Here is a 12,686-nt window from a genome sequence, read left to right as displayed (position 1 = left end):
TCTCTGTGTGGACGCGGCGGGTCTGAGCAGGTCTCAGATAATGAACCTTGTGAGTAATTAGCAGGGAGGCAGCTCTACACCCCTGATCTGCGGTCAGTGTCCCCCGACCTCGCCGAGACCGCGCTCCCATTATTCGCCGGTAATCGTCGCGCCGGCTGCTGATTAGACATTCAGGCCGAGTCGCGCCGCAGTCTGAGCTGGAGAAGATTCGCGAGCAGTGACGTGGTCAAGTAGCTTGAAATGAAGAGGTCAAGAGGTCAAGTCCAAGTTAGCTTTATGGTCATTAGAACAGATTCGTAATGGAATGATATTTCCAGCGATACTGTGCATACGTGGTTCATGCAGACTCTTCTCTCTGGGTCTCAGTCCAAGACACATACTTCACTGCTGAGAGGGAGAAATGAATATTTAGTTCCTGACAGCAGGATCTGTGGGTGACTTGCAGTGGGTACAGCTGATCCAGGCCTGGTAGTGGCTGGAATTTGGGGTTCGTTTTATCCTCTGCCTGCTCTGTAATATGAACATGAGAGATGAGGCCATCCGTATACATTCCATTATCATCATCAGATATCAACCATATGATCACAGTGACATCAATATCCATGGAGGCCAAACTAAGGGACACTGGTAGAATAAAAGCTTCAACATGGTCAAAAACTCAATATCATGCTTATGACTACTGTCACGTTGAGTTGTCACATGTGGACACTGTTGGGACGCTCCCATCCATCACACACAGAAAGGAACGAGCTCATCATCATCATCATCGCCCCGCTCTCCACGCCGGACCACGCTGGACCAAATCCGCCATGACAGCCTGTCATGTTTCAGATTAGAAGCCTGCAGGAGAACAGAAGGCCGCGTTCCCCATCACTGCCGATCACGCCGAGGAGGAACGTTTGCATATCTCTGGCCGCCGTGGTGATGGAGGTCTAATCCGAGCGCTTGGGATTTGGCCGCCGCGGACTGCGGGAAATGAGCTGCAGCGTTTGACTTGTTCTTCAGCGAGAGCCTTGTTGGCCCTGACATAACTGGGACGTAGTTCTCCTTGTCAAAGCTAATAATCAGTTCTCGCGCCGCGATAATCCGACAGCTCCCCCCTCCCACCAAGCGGCACCCGAAACCCCCCGAATCACTTAGCGCCTTGTAAATACGTCTCATGCGCCGGAGCAGATGGAAGTTGGGCTTCTGTATGGAAGAGAAAGATCATTTTAAAAACACCTCCAAATTTAGCCGCCGTTGGAACCTGCTTCTCAGCGTCTGACAGCTTTTAGTAGGACGCTGTGAAGTGTCCGTATGGCGGCGCGTGTTTGGGACTGAAAGCGGCGTCCCCAGGGGCCGAGTCAAGCTGTGGACGCGGCGTCGTTAGTCATGAAGACAGGATTAATAACGCGGGGCTCGCGGGGCAGCGTTCATCTGGGCCACGCCGGTGCCGGGGGGACAGGCCAGCGAGCCACGAGTCCCTCTTCAGCTGGACCCGCGGGGGACAGTGAAACCACGAGCGGACTTACCAGTAACTTCATCACACGTCAGCCACGGTTAGTATTTAGGCAGCAAGCCATCCCGTTCCTCCACAACCACCAACTCCCATAATGACCATTCAGATGTTCACATTCAAATGATGCTTCTTGATGCTTCCTTATTGCTGTAGACGCAGCTTCACTTCACAGCTTTTTAACAATGCATTCTGGGATAGGTCCTTACAGGTCACCACCTGATGCGTATGTGATAAGAGCTCCATCTGGTGACCTCTCAGGTGGGGTCTGTGTGTTCTTTAAAGTAATTCTAACGTATTTCGTATCACCCAGAGGAGAGTTCTCTGCTGTATTAAAATGATTATGCAGCTCTGACCTGAAACAGGCTTCACACCTCACGCTCGCATGCACCATTATTCTACCGCGGGATCCTGCGACGCTATCGATTAAAATGGATCCGACAGAGGCGACGACAGCTGTCACTCATCACCCCCAAAAAACCTGAAAATGATGATGCTCCATTGGCGCTGCATGTGGATTTTACAATTTAAATGTTCATATTTAATTCAAATAATATATTGTCTGTTTCTGATAAGCAGCATATATACATATAAAGTAAAAGACCATCAAAGGTATCAGAGAAAAAGTACAGTAATATTATAAATACAGCTTTTTATAACTGCAGTTTAGTAAAGTGATACAGAATCTGCCTTCTTTTACCCGAATTATTAATAATCTTCAGCTGAATATTGGCAGGTCCAGCTGAGGGGGAAATAACGCAGGTTTAAACTCACCATCCACACAGGAGGGCTTGTTGCGCGTCGTCCCGGCCACTTTCCCAGGGAGACAGGAGCACTTGACGGTCTGGGAACGTTCCTCAATCCGGTTCTTATTGCAGCACCGGTGCGCCGCAATGACCTCACATGTTCCTCCTTCTGCAAACAGGAACAAGCGACAGCCGATAAAAGACCATTCACTTTGTTACACACACACTCACACACACACAAACACTCACAGACACACACACACACACACACACACGCCAACAGCTGGTGTTGTTACACGTTTCGTGCCTAATTCCTGTAACCGTCTCATTACAAGTGCTATAAGACCCATAACATCTTAAAGGATGAAGAGGATCGTTGAGCATGATAATAAACGACCTTCGTCCTGACGATATCGACGATGGTAAATCTATAGTGCTTAGAGAATCTCTGCCGTAATTAGATTTATTAATACGCTCCATTTATCTATCAACGCGGCATTACGCCTCTATTAAGGGCCTCCGTGTAATTATCGCACGCGCTGCTTCAGCTAATTGACCTTGAAGCATGTTGATTATCGCATATTAACGACATTTCTGGCTCCAGCGTGTGGCTGAATAAGACATGCTCGGGTCTGGCGGGACAGTCCTGGTCCACCAGGACCGCTGGGCCCAACAACGTGGGACCAGAACTGCATACGCAAGAACAATCGCACAACCTCAGGGAGGGATGGGTAATGGAAGCAGAGCGGGTGGAGCCACCCGTGACGGGGACTGATGGCGATGGCCTGCTGGAACTGTCCCCTTCACGCAATTATAAAGTGTTTGGCTAATTCTGCCAGCAGGGCTGCCGGAGACGGGTCCTCCATCAGCGCTGCTGCCCGTCCAGATGCCCGGGGAAAAGCCCTTTATCTTCCCCTGACAGCCATCGCCGCCTCACCGCTGTCCAGCAATTACGCCGGAGCTCATCCCAGGACCGGGACAGGCCGTCCCATTTTCACCCTGAAATGTCTGCAGGCCGTGGAATTAAAGAGGGACGTCCAGAGATGCGAAGACTGGTCCGTGTTCCGGATCTCCATACAACTCTGATGTACTGAAAAATGGATTCCGTACACCACACCACACAAGAAGAATAAATAACAGAAATGTGCAGTAAAAAGTGAAATAAGGACTCGGCGGTATACGCCGCACGGCGCTTCCACGATCATCCCGTCTTTATAATTACATCCGCCGCAGCAGCAGGGGCGGCCGCTCCCAGGGATCGGGGTGCAGCTGTGTACAGTGCAGTGTGTGTTCTGTCTTGGCTTTATAATGATTGTTGAGACTGTGTGTGTGTGTGTGTGTGTGTGTGTACAGAGCTGAACGGGAGAGAAACATCAGTGACACCAAAAATGGCGGTCAGTGGAGAGGGATGTACAGTCTATCCATTCATCTAAAAAACGAGCCGAAAAGAAAAGAAATTTGTGCCGAGGAGAAACGTGGCTCAGGTGGGAGGGAGATCGTGTGGAGAGTTGGAGGAGAAACGTGGCTCAGGTTGGAGGGAGATCGTGTGGAGAGTCGGAGGAGAAACGTGGCTCAGGCTGCAGGGAGATCGTCCGGAGATTCGGAGGAGAAACGTGGCTCAGGTTGCAGGGAGATCGTCTGGAGATTCGGAGGAGATTCGGAGGAGAAACGTGGCTCAGGTGGGAGGGAGATCGTGTGGAGAGTCGGAGGAGAAACGTGGCTCAGGTTGCAGGGAGATCGTCGGGAGATTCGGAGGAGAAACGTGGCTCAGGTTGGAGGGAGATCATGTGGAGAGTTGGAGGAGAAACATGGCTCAGGTTGCAGGGAGATCGTGTGGAGAGTCGGAGGAGAAACGTGGCTCAGGTTGCAGGGAGATCGTCCGGAGATTCGGAGGAGAGTCGGAGGAGAAACGTGGTTCAGGTTGGAGGGAGATCGTGTGGAGGAGAAACGTGGCTCAGGTTGGAGGGAGATCGTGTGGAGAGTCGGAGGAGAAACGTGGCTCAGGTTGCAGGGAGATCGTGTGGAGAGTCGGAGGAGAAACGTGGCTCAGGTTGCAGGGAGATCGTCCAGAGATTCGGACGAGAGTCGGAGGAGAAACGTGGTTCAGGTTGGAGGGAGATCGTGTGGAGGAGAAACGTGGCTCAGGTTGGAGGGAGATCGTGTGGAGAGTCGGAGGAGAAACGTGACACAGGTTGGAGGGAGATTCGGAGGAGAGTCGGAGGAGAAACGTGGCTCAGGTTGGAGGGAGATCGTGTGGAGAGTTGGAGGAGAAACATGGCTCAGGTTGCAGGGAGGTCGTCCGGAGATTCGGAGGAGAAACGTGGCTCAGGTTGCAGGGAGATCGTCCGGAGATTCGGAGGAGATTCGGAGGAGAAACGTGACACAGGTTGGAGGGAGATTCGGAGGAGAGTCGGAGGAGAAACGTGGCTCAGGTTGGAGGGAGATCATGTGGAGAGTTGGAGGAGAAACATGGCTCAGGTTGCAGGGAGATCGTGTGGAGAGTCGGAGGAGAAACGTGGCTCAGGTTGCAGGGAGATCGTCCGGAGATTCGGAGGAGATTCGGAGGAGAAACGTGGCTCAGGTTGGAGGGAGATCGTGTGGAGAGTTGGAGGAGAAACATGGCTCAGGTTGCAGGGAGATCGTGTGGAGAGTCGGAGGAGAAACGTGGCTCAGGTTGCAGGGAGATCGTCCGGAGATTCGGAGGAGAAACGTGGCTCAGGTTGCAGGGAGATCGTCTGGAGATTCGGAGGAGATTCGGAGGAGAAACGTGGCTCAGGTGGGAGGGAGATCGTGTGGAGAGTCGGAGGAGAAACGTGGCTCAGGTTGCAGGGAGATCGTCGGGAGATTCGGAGGAGAAACGTGGCTCAGGTTGGAGGGAGATCATGTGGAGAGTTGGAGGAGAAACATGGCTCAGGTTGCAGGGAGATCGTGTGGAGAGTCGGAGGAGAAACGTGGCTCAGGTTGCAGGGAGATCGTCCGGAGATTCGGAGGAGAGTCGGAGGAGAAACGTGGTTCAGGTTGGAGGGAGATCGTGTGGAGGAGAAACGTGGCTCAGGTTGGAGGGAGATCGTGTGGAGAGTCGGAGGAGAAACGTGGCTCAGGTTGCAGGGAGATCGTGTGGAGAGTCGGAGGAGAAACGTGGCTCAGGTTGCAGGGAGATCGTCCAGAGATTCGGACGAGAGTCGGAGGAGAAACGTGGTTCAGGTTGGAGGGAGATCGTGTGGAGGAGAAACGTGGCTCAGGTTGGAGGGAGATCGTGTGGAGAGTCGGAGGAGAAACGTGACACAGGTTGGAGGGAGATTCGGAGGAGAGTCGGAGGAGAAACGTGGCTCAGGTTGGAGGGAGATCGTGTGGAGAGTTGGAGGAGAAACATGGCTCAGGTTGCAGGGAGGTCGTCCGGAGATTCGGAGGAGAAACGTGGCTCAGGTTGCAGGGAGATCGTCCGGAGATTCGGAGGAGATTCGGAGGAGAAACGTGACACAGGTTGGAGGGAGATTCGGAGGAGAGTCGGAGGAGAAACGTGGCTCAGGTTGGAGGGAGATCATGTGGAGAGTTGGAGGAGAAACATGGCTCAGGTTGCAGGGAGATCGTGTGGAGAGTCGGAGGAGAAACGTGGCTCAGGTTGCAGGGAGATCGTCCGGAGATTCGGAGGAGAGTCGGAGGAGAAACGTGGTTCAGGTTGGAGGGAGATCGTGTGGAGGAGAAACGTGGCTCAGGTTGGAGGGAGATCGTGTGGAGAGTCGGAGGAGAAACGTGGCTCAGGTTGCAGGGAGATCGTGTGGAGAGTCGGAGGAGAAACGTGGCTCAGGTTGCAGGGAGATCGTCCAGAGATTCGGACGAGAGTCGGAGGAGAAACGTGGTTCAGGTTGGAGGGAGATCGTGTGGAGGAGAAACGTGGCTCAGGTTGGAGGGAGATCGTGTGGAGAGTCGGAGGAGAAACGTGACACAGGTTGGAGGGAGATTCGGAGGAGAGTCGGAGGAGAAACGTGGCTCAGGTTGGAGGGAGATCGTGTGGAGAGTTGGAGGAGAAACATGGCTCAGGTTGCAGGGAGGTCGTCCGGAGATTCGGAGGAGAAACGTGGCTCAGGTTGCAGGGAGATCGTCCGGAGATTCGGAGGAGATTCGGAGGAGAAACGTGACACAGGTTGGAGGGAGATTCGGAGGAGAGTCGGAGGAGAAACGTGGCTCAGGTTGGAGGGAGATCATGTGGAGAGTTGGAGGAGAAACATGGCTCAGGTTGCAGGGAGATCGTGTGGAGAGTCGGAGGAGAAACGTGGCTCAGGTTGCAGGGAGATCGTCCGGAGATTCGGAGGAGATTCGGAGGAGAAACGTGGCTCAGGTTGGAGGGAGATCATGTGGAGAGTTGGAGGAGAAACATGGCTCAGGTTGCAGGGAGATCGTGTGGAGAGTCGGAGGAGAAACGTGGCTCAGGTTGCAGGGAGATCGTCCGGAGATTCGGAGGAGAAACGTGGCTCAGGTTGCAGGGAGATCGTCTGGAGATTCGGAGGAGATTCGGAGGAGAAACGTGGCTCAGGTGGGAGGGAGATCGTGTGGAGAGTCGGAGGAGAAACGTGGCTCAGGTTGCAGGGAGATCGTCGGGAGATTCGGAGGAGAAACGTGGCTCAGGTTGGAGGGAGATCATGTGGAGAGTTGGAGGAGAAACATGGCTCAGGTTGCAGGGAGATCGTGTGGAGAGTCGGAGGAGAAACGTGGCTCAGGTTGCAGGGAGATCGTCCGGAGATTCGGAGGAGAGTCGGAGGAGAAACGTGGTTCAGGTTGGAGGGAGATCGTGTGGAGGAGAAACGTGGCTCAGGTTGGAGGGAGATCGTGTGGAGAGTCGGAGGAGAAACGTGGCTCAGGTTGCAGGGAGATCGTGTGGAGAGTCGGAGGAGAAACGTGGCTCAGGTTGCAGGGAGATCGTCCAGAGATTCGGACGAGAGTCGGAGGAGAAACGTGGTTCAGGTTGGAGGGAGATCGTGTGGAGGAGAAACGTGGCTCAGGTTGGAGGGAGATCGTGTGGAGAGTCGGAGGAGAAACGTGACACAGGTTGGAGGGAGATTCGGAGGAGAGTCGGAGGAGAAACGTGGCTCAGGTTGGAGGGAGATCGTGTGGAGAGTTGGAGGAGAAACATGGCTCAGGTTGCAGGGAGGTCGTCCGGAGATTCGGAGGAGAAACGTGGCTCAGGTTGCAGGGAGATCGTCCGGAGATTCGGAGGAGATTCGGAGGAGAAACGTGACACAGGTTGGAGGGAGATTCGGAGGAGAGTCGGAGGAGAAACGTGGCTCAGGTTGGAGGGAGATCATGTGGAGAGTTGGAGGAGAAACATGGCTCAGGTTGCAGGGAGATCGTGTGGAGAGTCGGAGGAGAAACGTGGCTCAGGTTGCAGGGAGATCGTCCGGAGATTCGGAGGAGATTCGGAGGAGAAACGTGGCTCAGGTTGGAGGGAGATCATGTGGAGAGTTGGAGGAGAAACATGGCTCAGGTTGCAGGGAGATCGTGTGGAGAGTCGGAGGAGAAACGTGGCTCAGGTTGCAGGGAGATCGTCGGGAGATTCGGAGGAGAAACGTGGTTCAGGTTGGAGGGAGATCGTGTGGAGGAGAAACGTGGCTCAGGTTGGAGGGAGATCGTGTGGAGGAGAAACGTGGCTCAGGTTGGAGGGAGATCGTGTGGAGAGTTGGAGGAGAAACGTGGCTCAGGTTGGAGGGAGATCGTGTGGAGAGTCGGAGGAGAAACGTGACACAGGTTGGAGGGAGATTCGGAGGAGGGTCGGAGGAGAAACGTGGCTCAGGTTGGAGGGAGATCGTGTGGAGAGTTGGAGGAGAAACATGGCTCAGGTTGCAGGGAGATCGTCCGGAGATTCGGAGGAGATTCGGAGGAGAAACGTGACACAGGTTGCAGGGAGATCGTGTGGAGAGTTGGAGGAGAAACGTGGCTCAGGTTGGAGGGAGATCGTGTGGAGAGTCGGAGGAGAAACGTGGCTCAGGTTGGAGGGAGATCGTGTGGAGAGTCGGAGGAGAAACGTAACACAGGTTGGAGGGAGATCGTGTGGAGAGTTGGAGGAGAAACATGGCTCAGGTTGCAGGGAGATCGTCCGGAGATTCGGAGGAGAAACGTGGCTCAGGTTGCAGGGAGATCGTCCGGAGATTCGGAGGAGATTCGGAGGAGAAACGTGGCTCAGGTTGCAGGGAGATCGTGTGGAGAGTTGGAGGAGAAACGTGGCTCAGGTTGGAGGGAGATCGTGTGGAGAGTCGGAGGAGAAACGTAACACAGGTTGGAGGGAGATCGTGTGGAGAGTTGGAGGAGAAACATGGCTCAGGTTGCAGGGAGATCGTGTGGAGAGTCGGAGGAGAAACGTGACACAGGTTGGAGGGAGATTATCCGGAGATTTGGAGGAGAGTCGGAGGAGAAACGTGGCTCAGGTTGCAGGGAGATCGTCCGGAGATTCGGAGGAGAGTCGGAGGAGAAACGTGGCTCAGGTTGGAGGGAGATCGTGTGGAGAGTCGGAGGAGAAACGTGGCTCAGGTTGGAGGGAGATCGTGTGGAGAGTCGGAGGAGAAACGTGGCTCAGGTTGGAGGGAGATCATCCGGAGATTCGGAGGAGAGTCGTGGTTTTACACGTATTTGTACGTGTCCTCCGGGTTTGACTTTGTGTGTGTGGGCCGTTACATCATGTAAGCATCGCTGCTGCCCCCCATGAGACAGGGGGACATTAAATCTCCACATCATGAACCATCTGTGTGTGGAGCGGCCGCGCCCGTAACGGGATCCGCCCTCCATGATCGGTCCATAATGGAGAGATGCTTAGAGGAAAAATGGGCACTTGGTGGTGGGTTTTATGGTCTGCTTTACTGTTACACTTCAAGCGACTCTAGACACCACATTACCCATCTGCCAGAAATGAGGAACCACACAAGAACACAAACGTCCCACATATTTTAATAAGTTGGAAAGAAATGCAGTGTGTGTAAATGCAAAACACACACACACACACACACACACATACTAAATAGGATCAAAGTGGAATAATGATAACATCCCCAGAAAATCCCAGAGACATGAGGTGACACCACCGATGGCAGAGCAGCAGGAGCGAAGGAGCACACAAACACATAAATACTGAACGACAAGAGAAAAAAAAAGCAATAAAAATAATTTGTTAAAATAAAAGCAAAAAAATCTCATCAGCCCCGTTTTGCCTGTTTGTATTTGGTGTAAAATATCTGAATTCTTTTGTAATTCATCATCCAGCCTACAACGTGTCCCTTGATGCCATGACTGTTGATTTGTTGATCGTCCAACCCAAGGACATTTATATTGAATATTACCAAATCAACCGGAACCAAATTCCTTGTATGTGTTAAATCGCGTACTTGACCAATAAACAGAACTCTAATGAGAACGGCGTTTATATATTTGCACAGCAACAGTGCCACGCCCGTACGTGTTACTGTCACGGTTGGACCTGGTGGGGTATTCCGTTTCCCCGATTCCTAATTGTGTGCACCTGTTCCCGCTTGTATACAACCGGCCAGTTTGTATCGCGTCCTCGTCGGGTCATCGCTTGTCTGTTGTTATCATCGTTTCTACGTTGGTAATAAATCCCCCTTTACGTACAGGTCGTATGAACGCGTCCGTCACCGTCTTCGGCAGCGCTGGAACAGTTACGTTTGGGGGGAAGTGAAGAAGACGAACCGGGTTACGGTGTCGCTGCAGTTTATCTGCTTGACAGGAAGCGGCGTGCCAGAGGCTGGAACTCAGCTCGCTTCCATTAATTGGCACGTAGGCTTTGAAAGGTTCGTAACGGCGCCTTCAAGCAAATATATAAATAAACAAACCATCATCACTCAGGCAGAAGTGCGCGTTTCTCCAGACGGAGACGAGAAGAAAGAAAAGCAAATAATCGCGTCTCCTGGCCCGAGCATCTCACCCTGCCGTTTCATTCCTGACTCTAAAGCTGAGCTTCACACACACACACACACACACACACACACACACACACACACACCGATGTTTCATTATTTTTGGAGACATGCTTGAAGTTTACTGGACTGAAATAATGACTAACAAAGAGACGTCCATCTCTGTTTACCTTCTGATGCTGGTTGTCTGCTGCATCATCTTCTGAATCCTCATTAATTAGGACTAAAATGTTGGAACCTCAGTGGACGTTTGCTGTCACTGTGCATGTATCATGACTAAACCCTACGAGCAGTACAAAGCAGGGACATGTGGATGCTGGTCTCCTGGTCCTGAACCCCACCCTTCAGCTCAGGGCGTGTATATATACTACCATTTCCTGCTCCCTGCTAGTGAAGGTGGGGACACGGGCAACATGCACCAACAACAGCCGCCATCTCTGCATCTCCGTTGCCATGGCGCTCGTGTTGTTTGCGTCCTACCGTTTGGAGAGGACGAACTACAGTTGTTTTTTAGCGGCCAGTCTTAGTTTTAGTTTTAGTCTTGGCATCAAACTGTAATTTTAGTTTTTATTAGTTTTTATTTTAGTCAGAATCATCCATGAACATTTTAGTCTACTTTTAGTGAATGAAAATTGTATTTTAATCTCTTTTGTTTTGTAACCTGGGTTTGAACCTGGGTCTTCTACCACACTTCTTACCTGATAGACTCAAGAATACTCTACATCCAGACACACATGTTCAGTTTTCATTTCCACTTCAATGTAAAGAAAGGTCATCTAAAGGTCGCTTTGTCTTTTTCTCCCAGACATCTGCTCACCCAACACAAGTGATGAAAAAGTGTCCATTGACAAGGATATTTCACAAAAATGGCGCTGACAAAAACAAGACTAGGAACCCCACGCCTTCTAACAGCCGGATGGAGTTTGCCGTGCGTCTCACGGTTCGACGCCTCCACTGAACGGCCAAGCCGATTAACAATGCAAGCATCACTTTGGAGCATCAGTATTTTTAGCACTTCTCTTCAGAATTCTTCTGATCCTTCCTGCTCTGCTTTGACCTCGATTCTGTCTACTTCCCTATTCCCCTCCAGGCGAGAATTACTGAACAGTGCAAAAAAAGGCAAACAAGTGGACACACCAGCGCCTGCAGCAAACAGGCATTTCACGCCGGGCCCTCTGACCCGCTCCACCTGTCTTCTCTTCCTTGTTCACGCCGTAAGGACTTCCAGGTCACTTCTGTTTGAATCCAGAACTGTTCAGAACACGGAAATGCTTTTAAATGGATTTGGTGCTAATAAGTATTCTCTCCTGCTGGATAATTATCTTTATACTCGAGCTGGGATGTTAATCTAATTTTAATTTCGATTACGATTTTGGCTTCTAATGATTCCAAAAAGCACATAATCGCAATTTAAACTTATTTTAAAAAATATAATTGCACAAGGCTTTGGGAAGATAGAAAAAATGCAGAAATAAATACTAAAAGGCTGACATAATGCGAATAATGATGATCTGAAACATTCACGTGGCTGCGTTAGAACTAATTGTTTTCAAAAAACAGAACTACACACTGGACCACATTTTCATTGAAATCAACTTTTTACTTTTATTTATATTCATTTTCAGTTTTGAATTTAAGATGTAAATGTAAGGTCAAAATACTCAGTGCCCTATTGCATTGTTACTTTATAAAAAATGTCCACATATCCATTGTGTGTATTTCCATGCATTTGTGTTGTGTTGCGTTTATCTGCATCCACCTTGCCACAATAAAGGGCCGGGCTCCTTGTTCCAACTCATTCTCATCAATCCTTACAGTAGCATGAAATGACCTGGGACCAAGGGGAGCTGCGTGTCAAACCTCATTAACAGACCTGCAGGCCCGGCGGGGAGAATAATGCACCATAGCCTAAAGAGCTGTGTGCACATTATAGCCCGCTGTTCCACTTCCACGTCGTGCACTTCAGATCTCAGAAACCAAAAACAAAGCGAATCTGAATATTGGCAAAATTATACATAAATAACCTACTTTTATAGCCTTGAGTATGATGTTCATGAATTTGCATGCTCACTCCTCGCAGGAAATTTTACCTATTTTGTTATGTATCATAATCTGAATAGTGATATATATGCTCACTCCTTGCTGGAACTTGCAATTATTTTGTTATGTATCCTAATCTGAATAGTGATATATATGCTCACTCCTTGCTGGAAATTGTAATTATTTTGTTATGTATCCTAATCTGAATAGTGCTATATATGCTCACTCCTTGTTGGAAATTTTACCTATTTTGTTATGCATCATAACACAAATAGTGATGTTTTTGCTCACTTCTTGCTGGAAATTGTAATTATTTTGTTATGTATCATAATCTGAATAGTGATATATATGCTCACTCCTTGCTGGAAATTGTAATTATTTTGTTATGTATCCTAATCTGAATAGTGATGTGTAAACTCTCTCGTCACTGGAAATTTTACTTAATTTGTTACAAAGAAATTTATTCGAATAAAGAAATTTGTATGA

At 50.4% G+C, this 12,686-nt stretch overlaps 1 protein-coding gene across 3 annotated transcripts in view; it reads right to left on the bottom strand.

Annotated features, from left to right (window-relative positions):
- LOC114801363 (chemokine-like protein TAFA-1) overlaps nt 1-12,686 on the bottom strand; it is a 74,423-nt gene that overhangs the window by 16,202 nt on the left and 45,535 nt on the right. For all 3 annotated transcript variants that reach the window (XR_003751492.1, XR_003751491.1, XM_028999542.1), the window contains exon 3: nt 2,270-2,410. Coding sequence is in view for 1 of the 3 variants with exons in the window: in XM_028999542.1 (XP_028855375.1) it covers nt 2,270-2,410 (141 nt within the window). In the remaining 2 variants the exon portion in view is untranslated. The remainder of the gene's footprint in view (nt 1-2,269; nt 2,411-12,686) is intronic.

Source organism: Denticeps clupeoides, chromosome 12, assembly GCF_900700375.1.
Source record: "Denticeps clupeoides chromosome 12, fDenClu1.1, whole genome shotgun sequence".
Lineage (NCBI taxonomy): Eukaryota > Metazoa > Chordata > Actinopteri > Clupeiformes > Denticipitidae > Denticeps > Denticeps clupeoides.
Note: the sequence above shows the minus strand (reverse complement) of the source record. Positions and strands in the feature narration are given on the sequence as shown.